Source organism: Cydia amplana, chromosome Z (assembly GCF_948474715.1).
Source record: "Cydia amplana chromosome Z, ilCydAmpl1.1, whole genome shotgun sequence".
Lineage (NCBI taxonomy): Eukaryota > Metazoa > Arthropoda > Insecta > Lepidoptera > Tortricidae > Cydia > Cydia amplana.
This window is the reverse complement of record NC_086096.1, coordinates 9,422,909-9,433,021: the sequence shown is the minus strand read 5'-3', so window position 1 is coordinate 9,433,021 and position 10,113 is coordinate 9,422,909. Positions and strand designations below refer to the sequence as shown.

The 10,113-nt window shown below is 40.8% G+C and overlaps 1 protein-coding gene across 1 annotated transcript; it reads right to left on the bottom strand.

The window, feature by feature from the left end:
- Positions 1 to 321: 321 nt before the first annotated feature.
- Positions 322 to 8,393, bottom strand: LOC134661469 (palmitoyltransferase ZDHHC3). The gene is made up of 6 exons (XM_063517580.1): positions 8,242 to 8,393; positions 7,338 to 7,529; positions 5,811 to 6,032; positions 4,516 to 4,626; positions 2,670 to 2,771; positions 322 to 584 (listed from the first exon to the last, which is right to left on the bottom strand). The coding sequence occupies exons 1-6, from the start codon at positions 8,380 to 8,382 to the stop codon at positions 426 to 428; spliced, it is 927 nt and encodes a 308-aa protein (XP_063373650.1). The 5' UTR covers positions 8,383 to 8,393; the 3' UTR covers positions 322 to 425.
- Between the last annotated feature and the right edge of the window lie 1,720 nt (positions 8,394 to 10,113).

The window sequence follows — 10,113 nt, the reverse complement described above, 5'->3', positions numbered from 1 at the left end:
TGATTATCCCTTTTAGTTATAAACGTTTTCAGACTCTAGCTACTGCCGAAAAGAGTCGCGGTGCGTTTCGTCGACCATAAAAAGAACGATTAAAAAATCACGCTTAGCAAAATTATTGCACACACCAATATGAAAAAATATTGCTTATTCTGAGATGCATCGATTACAATGGCAAATTATTGATTGAGAACACTACGCCGCGAAAGCGCACTATTACATAATAATTTTATATTACAACGTTTATAAAGGCTCTCAAGTCCTGCATACACCGCACGCATCGCCAATTCTATAGACAAATTTATCGCGCGTGCATATCGCATTTTTGTCGCCAGCGACAAAACCGCGTACTCCCGTGTGAATGTTTCGTAGTTTAGCAATAATATCAAGTGCTAAAAGGTGTACTTGGTGATATAAGTGTCGAGCTGTTAAACGCTATACAGGTAGCTGTCGAGCTTGGTCTTGATGGAGGGTTGCGTGAACGGCGAGAACCAGAACACCGAGAAACGGCCGAATACTTGCTGGATGTTCTTCCACCGCGACTTGCGCACCCACCGCGCCTGCTCCTTTTTTAGTTGTTCGATGCCCTGTCACAGAATAAGTAATAGTATTATTAGGGTTCCGTACCCAAAGGGTAAAAACGGGACCCTATTACTAAGACTCCGCTGTCCGTCCGTCCGTCCGTCTGTCACCAGGCTGTACCTGACGAACCGTGATAGCTAGACAGTTGAAATTTTCACAGATGATGTATTTCTGTTGCCGCTATAACAACAAATACTAAAAACAGAATAAAATAAAGATTTAAGTGGGGCTCCCATACAACAAACGTGATTTTTGACCGAAGTTAAGCAACGTCGGGCGGGGTCAGTACTTGGATGGGTGACCGTTTTTTTGCTTGTTTTGCTCTATTTTTTGTTGATGGTGCGGAACCCTCCGTGCGCGAGTCCGACTCGCACTTGGCCGGTTTTCATACAGAACGGCCACGCACCGCCCCGCCCCGACTCGGATTACCTCGCCCCGCGACTGGCCGCGACATTAATCTGACGGATTTCTGGCATGCTCTCAGTAGAGCGACTTACGCACACATACACAATGACGCGTGTACAGACGTGCCGCGCACACATATAAACGCAAATCATTTTTGATGTATGGCGTGTCCGCCCTGTGGCCCTGTTTAAACATTGCCGAGTTAATCGTCGATCAAATACAAGAGACATGTTAAGTGCTTTTCGAAGTAAAGCGCTATTTTATATTTTATGCGATGAACGCAGCATGACAATCCGCTTACCGCTGCGTTTACCGCTAGATACAAATAATCTTAATCGCTTAATTTTAAGATAAATATGTATTAAACATGTGATAGGGCAAACCTTGGCTTATCGGTGATACTTGGTAATTCGGTGATACTGCGTTATAATCTTACACAGTTCTCACCATGAGGAAATGCGAGCTATAAAATTGTTGGCAGCTGTTAGTTTTGATGCTTGCAATTGGGTTGGCAGCGATTTAATTGCTTACATTTCAGCATTGTAAGCTCAGCGTAAGATAACAACGCATCATCACCGAATTACCAAGTATCACCGATAAGCCAAGGTTTGCCCTACTGCCTGCTTATACTGATAATGTCAACTTATTGTACCATGTTTAAGCAAATAAATCATTCATTTATTCATTAACAATATAGTGTCATTCATGAATCTAGTATTTTCACTGGATAAGGCATGATGGGTGGGGGAAATGAGCGAACGGGATAGTCTTATGTAGGTATCTTTCAGTAGGAGTAGCAGCGAAAGCGCTATTATTGTTTGTCCTTGTCACAGTCTCACATTTTTTATTCCCCACCATAAATTAGTATGGGTTATGGTGGGCAACAAATAAATTCGACCAATCATAGTGTCGCATTGCCTATGTTTTGTCCCTCACGGAGGCACGCGTAACATACCACTTCTATAGGATCCTACCTTCTATGGTGTCATTAGATTAAGTATCTGATGTAAAATGAGTGTTCGGCAAATGTCTAAAAAAAACATTTATCACATAACTCACATAGATTTTCACAACCTGTACGGCATCAGCATCAAAGTAACGTCAGACTACGCGTGAAAATAGAACAATTAGACTGTGACAGATTGTTTAGGACGCGTATTTGGAAAATAATTCCCAGATGGAAGATACTTTTGGAGCTACTATTAATGCTGGCTGTACTTTGTACATAGCTATTACCACAGAACAAGTTAGAATGGCGATGCGAGCAGGGTACGTGTCGCCGCCGGTTTTGAGCAAACGCTCGCATGCTACTCGGCCGCGGTGACGGAAAAACTAAGTAAACATGCCTTTTGCGCCACAATAACGTTCAGATTAAGAAGCCAGACATCAAATCTGTCTAAAGGAGGCGTATCCATTCACCACGCACACAAGGCGCTAGCAAATTTTTACTACCGTTGCGCGAGTGTTAGTAAATGTGGAGAGGAACGAGCGGCGACACCGGTTCCGATACTAACTGCGCGCGATAGCCATTCTAACCTCTTTAGTATGTTCTGTGGCTATTACGCTAGGTACGATTTTATTACGTAGGCAATAATTTATCAATCGTGTTGGACGTGTTCCATGAATATCAACAGACGCATCTTTTACACTCTCTCGCCCAGCATTCGTCTCGCTCGCACACTTACCGTCTCATCGTTCCATATGGCGTGCAGCTGCGTGCCGAGCATGACCACAGTGAAGATGGCGAACAGAAGCGCCTCCGCTATCAGAAACAGCAGCAGAACCACCTGTAACCGCACGGTTTCTCATCAAACGGTGTTTTTTATACATTTTTCTATTCCCGTACTTTTATTTGTCATTTAAAGGGTCGTGCACACACCTTTAAACCCCTATTTTATAGTTGTCAAGACAAGTCTTTAGTCTATTCCCCAAAAAAGTATTTGTGCATATACGCAGTATCTTTTTGGCACTTTTACGATACTTCGTGTAATCACCACTTAAAAAATATTGTATGAAATACATTGTTGCCAACCTAATTTTAATTGTCATCTCTGACAGATGAGTGAACCATAGACATGTTTTTTTTATTTCATTCATTCTTTTCCCGCCCGTACCCTCTTTTTTGCTACTTCTTGAATGAAAAATATTTGTTAAATTTACAATTTTATTTCAAAGTAAGTGCTTGGTCGTAGAAAAAGTATTGTATGCAACGTTGTTTAACTGAGTCAAAAAATAGTCGTGGCGTCTTTATTAACAATTTTCGGCTTCGCCTCAAATCGTTACTCACGCCACTCGCCTCTTTTGACCTCTCTTAAACAACGGTTGCATAAAATCCTATTTAGGGTTCCGTACCTCAAACGGAAAAAACGGAACCCTAATAGGATCACTCGTGTGTCTGTCCGTCCGTCTGTCACAGTCTATTTTCTCCGAAACTTCTGGACCAATTAAGTTGAAATTTGGCACACATATATTATGGAAGTTTGTGACCCAAAGATGGACGTATAACGTAAATAAATGAATTTTAAATATGGAGGCCATTTTTGGGGGGTAAATGAGAAAATTAAAAAAATTAAGTTTTTCAAACTATATCGTGATACATATCAAATGGAAGAGAGCTCATTGTAAGAATCTCAAATATATATATATTTTTTATTTTTAGGAAAAGTAGTTTAGCAGTTATTCAAGAAAATAGGTAGGCAAAAAATGACTATCCCCGCCCCCCCCCCCCCCTTATCTCCGAAACTACTGGGTCTAAAATTTTGAAAACAATACCTACACAAAATAGTTCTTTACCTAGAGATGACAGGAAAACCTATTAGAAATGTGCAGTCAAGCGTGAGTCGGGCTTAATGTACGGAACCCTTGGAACGCGAGTCGGGCTCGCACTTGGCCGATTTTTTTTCTAATATTGGATACGCGACAGGCGGTTCAGTGTACGAAATACATCTTACTTTGCGGCCTTACTTTACCTTTCCCGTCACATGACTTGATTGGGGATCGTAAGGGCCCATTTAAACGGCGCGCGAACTCGTATACTATTTTAGTTACATTGCGGACCATCAAATGACGCTATACACTGATTTGAACTGTCACGATTTTTACACATTATTAAATTATACAACGGGACTTAATCGCGTATCTAAGTTTTAAGATTTACCTCCGACGTTTCGAGGACGGCGTTGTCCCCGTGGTCTCGAAAAAGACTGGCTAAAGTTGACATCAACATCTTCTAACTTTTTTTATTCTTCTTCTTTTAGGTTTAGATACGCGATTAAGTCCCGTTGTACAATTTAATAAATGACTCGCATGCGACTTTCATTACCTTGCGTCATTTGATCGGTCGATGTAACTAAAATCGTATACGAGTTCGCGCGCCGTCTATGGGCTGATTTAGACGGCGCGCGAACTCGTATCCGATTTTAGTTACATTGCGGACCATTGAAGTTACATTAATTCAGCCGACCGATCAAATAACGCAATGTAATGAAACTCATCTAAATGAGCCCTAAATGTGAGGTAAAGTGTACGCACCGTGGCGGGCGGCGAGTACGTGCTGCAGTCGCGCCACTCGTGCCGTATGCACGTCACGAATTGGTACAGCGATAGCGCCAGCGAGTGGATCGATATCGCCGCGATGTAAAACTGTAACAACACACGTCACACAAGAGGGTGGTAAACCGAGGCTTACGACCTATCCCAACTGAATTCTATAGCAGGGTTCGAAAGGATAGTTATCAATGATAATTATCGGGATATTTATGCCTGATAATTATCATTTTGATAATAACCTAAAATTTAAAAACTGCCCCCATAATCATAATTTTTTACTATCAAAGAATTCAAAGAAAATAAATATAGCACCATCCATACCAAAGACAATAATTATCTGGATAATTTCGAACCCCATTCTCTAGCCAAGCTTTTTTTCGTATTTCGCTTCGCTGCGCTACCTATTTACCTATAAATATAGGCAAGTGTACCCTCTAATACGAGTAAGGCTAAACTTCATGCTGATCACAGCAATATAAATGTGTATTAGGGATAATCAGAACTTTGATTTTAATTGTTGGATTTTCTACCATAGTAATAATAATCAAAACGTCATTTGTATCATAAGGTAGACTAGACTGATCCCTGCAGATCCCCCAAATCCAATCTTAAGCTTAAATTAACCCTTTGGCCGCCAAAGACGCTCACGCGCGCGGCTACAGCCCAATATCAACCTTAGTGCATTCACTTAGCCTTAGGTTCACAATGACGCACCGCACACGATAGCCTCCTGGCCCAGACATATAAATTCAAAACCAAAAACTTGCCACTGAAATTTGAACCTATAGTGCAAGGAATAGAGTTGATTTTTATTTGTTTGTAAATTTAACGAAACAAAAGAAATGCAACTCTGTTCCAATTGCATGTGGTTTAAATTTCATCAAACCGAAGAAGTACCTTGGGACTTAGTCTAAGGCTCGAGTGGACGCTCGAGTTGGGCGTGCAGCGGGGCGGGGCGTGCGGCGTGCATGTTAAACAAATGCAAGCGCATAGAAGCTTCCTTAGTGCACGCTGCTCAAATCACTTGTGAGCCCGACGCCACGCTGCACGCCCCCCGAACGCTCCGCTTCGAGCGTCCACTCAGGCCCTTACACTTAGGGCCACTTGCACCACCCCACTAACCCGGGGTTAAGCAGTTAAAGCGTTAACCAAGTGTCAAATTGTACTGGTAACCATGGTAAGTCCGGGTTTAACCGGGTAACTCCGGATTAGTGGAATGGTGCAAGTGGCGCTTGGAGGATAGGCGTGGCGTTCAGAGGGTTAAAGTAGCAACTGACCGTGAAAAGCACGAAGTACTTTTGGTTATTTTCCCCCACGCAGTTGTTGACCCAGGGGCAGTGGTGGTCCATCTTGCGGATGCAGCGCTGGCACACCGAGCAGTGGTGCGCGCGCTCCGGCTTGATGCTGCAGCACTTGGTGCACTTGAAGATGACCTGGCCCTCGCGGAAACTCATCTGTTTGATTATCTTCTTGGTGGCGTTGCCTTTTGGTACCGCGCCCTGGAACGGTATAAGCAAAGTTTTTTTTTTTTTTTTTATTAAAAATGGGCTTACTCATGGCCACAGACTAGCCGGGGCGAAGACGTGGCCTACGATGGAGCGAGTCTGCCCAGAAGGTGCCTGTTCACCCTTGATTTGAAGGTTGCCGGGTTAGACAAGTTTATCATCATAACACTAGCGACCCGCCCCGGCTTCGTACGGGTTAACAAATTATACATAAACATCCACTTTGATCACTCTATTAAAAAAAACTGCAAAAAAAATCTGTTGCGTAGTTTTAAAGATCTAAGCATAGGGACATTAGGGACAGACAGACAGCGGGAAGCGACTTTGTTTTATACTATATGTAGTTATGGTATGAATAGGGCACGAATAGGAATAGGACACAGCAGAGTTTAATTTCAAACGGGTTTTTATATAAATTTTATGGCAAAATGCCTTACATCATTTTGGAAAAGAGCTGATACTCTTCAAACTGCTGGACCGATTTCCAACAAAATAGCTAAAAAAACAAAATCACATTCTCGTGAAAAAAACCGCATCGTAATCGGTCCATCCGTTGGTGACCTAAGATGCCACAGACAGACGGACAGACAGACATTGGCGTCAAACATATTCCACCCTTCTTTTTGCGTAGGGGGTTAATAAAAGTAAGTAACCGAAAGTAAGAAGAAAGTGGCGTAATATAAGGGCTGATTTAACGGCGCGCGAACTCGCATGAGATTTTAGGGATTTACACATTGCGGACTGATGGTTACGTCCAATTAAACCGACCGATCAAAAACCGCAATGTAATGAAACACGCATGCGAGTTCTCGCATCGTCTAAATGAGCCCTAAGTTACCGGGTCCATGCAGACATTGGCGTCAAACGTGCGTCAAACATATTCCAACCTTCTTTTTGCGTAAGGGATTAATAAAAGTAAGTAACGTAACGTAAGTACGTATTTGTATGATTCCATACAAATTGTATTGGTGTATAATTGCATGAATTCTATAGTAATTTAAATTGTATTTTTTTTACTTATTTTCTCGTAATGCATGTTAATTATAAGATGTAATTTTTTTTTTGAAAAGATGTGTCCCGTCGAGTTTGTTGCCGGTCCCATATTGCGATACCCTCCTCCAATTGAGGGGGGACTTAAATCTTCTCGGGGCAGAGGTGTAGGGTTGGAGCCGGTTTACCTAGTTTTATTTGACGTTCATAAGCGCATTGTAATTATGCCTACTTGAATAAACTATCTTTTATCTTATCTTTATTTTATCTTAACAGAAAGTAAGAAGAATGTGGCATAGTGTAAGTTACCGGGTCCGTGAACATGGTGCGGAGGTGGCTCGCGAACGCCAGGAAGGCCAGGCTCTGGAAGAGGAATATGTTGACGTAGCTGTAGAGCGGGTAGGCCGACATGGCTGGCAGCAGCATCACCATCATCACCACGAACTCCGCGTATAGGATCAGCATCCATGTTAGCACCGCGCATATTATGCCGCATATGTCCTGAAGAAAAAAAAAGGATGTGTCGATGTGTGCAGTCTTTGGATGAAATTATAAATAAGTTTTTTGTCCAATGTTTATTTTGATAACTCGCTCTATATCTATGTTTCTTTCAACAGTTAAAAAGTCAGAAATTATACTACTTAACGATCTCAAACTCTATGAGGTTGCGTTTTTAGGGTTCCGTAGCCAAATGGCAAACTTTATTCCGAAACTATAAGAACTATACTGTTGAAACTTGGTAAGTAGATGTATTCTGTGAACCGCATTAAGATTTTCACACAAAAATAGAAAAAGAACAACAAATTTTGGGGTTTCCCCATACTTAGAACTGAACTCAAAATTTTTTTTTTCATCAAACCCATACGGGTATCTCTATAGATAGGTCTTCAGAAATTACATTGAGGTTTCTAATATATTTTTTTTCTAAACTGAATAGTTTGCGCGAGAGACACTTCCAAAGTGGTAAAATATGTGTCCCCCCCCCCCTGTAACTTCTAAAATAAGAGAATGATAAAACTAAAAAAAATATATGATGTACATTACCACGCAAACTTCCACCGAAAATTGGTTTGAACGAGATCTAGTAAGTAGTTTTTTTTTAATACGTCATAAATCCCCTAAATACTCTTCACTGAGATGTAAAATGTTGTTTGCAAGACCTCTGCGACAGGTGTAGTGTTGTGTACACGTGTGACGCGTATAAAGTACTTACCTTAATGCACCAGGCCTTGCCCCCGCAGCAACGGTTGTGCATGTCGCGGTTCGGCCTCGTGAGGCCGGCGCGCTCCGGGTCGACGTCACACGGACTCTCAAGGTCCTCCTCGTCTGAACTCACGAACATCTCGCGGATCATAGTCCCCGACCTACAAAAAAGTTAGCGTTTTCTTTACTGTCCATAGAGAAATATAGTAAGACAAGAGTGCTCACTCCATACATCAGTTCAGACTATTAATTTCAGTGTCTACATCTAGCATCGAGTAGCGGAACTATCAGTACTGCTACTTGACAATAGATGTAGCACTGACCGGAAAGTCTTATCTCAACAGCATAAGACTTTCCGGTCAGTGCTACATCTATTGTCAAGTAGCAGTACTGATAGTTCCGCTACTCGATGCTAGATGCTAATAGTCTTTTTGGTACTAAAACTGATGTATGGAGTGAGCACTCTATGTATTTTTTTCTCTATGTTACTGTCTAACTCAGGCAGGATTACACTTGAAACTTTAACATAATGTCTTACATTATGTTAAAGTTTCAAGTGTAATCCTTTAAAGTTAACTTTCTTATTCTAACATAAAGGTATCTCCCTACCACTTACCTTAAAAATTACAAGTGTAAAAGTGTTTTTAAGCTATTGCATAAAGCAGTAGTGCTTTAGCAATACAAAATGTAGCAACATCTAAATTTTTTATATAAATCATGTTCCTTCATATTATATTAAAGCATATAAAGTGGGCTAAAAAACAAAGGGAATAAATAATCAACAAAGTATGCATTTATAAAAATGTTTAAATATTTATTTATAAAATAAAAGAGAAATAAAAAATACAGGTTAACAAAAATAAGTCTCTATAGTCTATCATTTGATAGACTTTTTAAAAAATCAGCGCTGCAGCCTTTAACGTTAAATGGCAATGAATTCGCTTTGCACAAACTTAAAATTAATTTATTATATAATTATTCTAATTAAATACCATACGGAAACACTGCACCTTATTAATTACTTAAATCATATGGAAATAATATCATTTTTAGGGTTATTTCATAAACTATTCCAGTCTAAACCTCCTTAATATTGTAAAGAAGGCCTACCAGGGATCTACACAGACGCCTATTATCAGGACGGTGGAATATCGTGCTGAACAGAGTCTTGGTGCACAAAACAATGACCTCATGTTGTAGCAACCCTCAGTCATAAGGAAACGAGGAACGGTGTTGCTGTTAGTACCATTAGATGCAGAGAATGGTATCCTGTTCTCACAATAAAATATTAATTTGCTAATTGGCAGCAGATCATCACCATCAAATACAATTGACGGTCACATGCTTCCTCTCAGTAGAAAGAATGGGCTATGAGGATTTGGGACCTCAATATGAAGGTGAATAGGCAACAAGGGTAAAAATACTGTTAAATTTACCTTGGAATCACCCAAGTGCACTTAATAATTCAGCCTATATATGTCCCACTGCTGGGCACAGGCCTCCTCTCATGCGCGAGAGGGCTCGGGCTATAGTCCCCACGCTAGCCCAATGCGGACTGGGGACTTCACATAGACCTTTGAATTTCTTCGCTGATGAATGCAGGTTTCCTCACGATGTTTTCCTTAACCGTAAAGCTAGTGGTAAATATTAAATGATATTATGTACACAAGTTCCGAATAACTTATTGGTCATGATATAAACCTGCAACCTCTGGATTGAAAGACGGACGTCATGTCCACTCGGCCACCACCGCTTGCACTTGGGACAATTAATATTTTCACAGTTTATTCATTGGTCATTTTGATTAGTAATGTAGGTCCATTAATTAACAAGACTGTATGTTGATGAAAAAGCAATTTGCACTTTAATTAACGAATATTTA

Coding starts and splice junctions, on each gene's coding strand:
- LOC134661469 (XM_063517580.1), bottom strand. CDS start 8,382: ATGATCCGCGAGATGTTCGTGAGTTCAGACGAGGAGGACCTTGAGAGT. Junction 7,530..8,241: donor GCAAGGCCTGGTGCATTAAG/GTAAGTACTTTA, acceptor TTTTTTCTTCAG/GACATATGCGGCATAATATG. Junction 585..2,669: donor CCATATGGAACGATGAGACG/GTAAGTGTGCGA, acceptor ATTCTGTGACAG/GGCATCGAACAACTAAAAAA.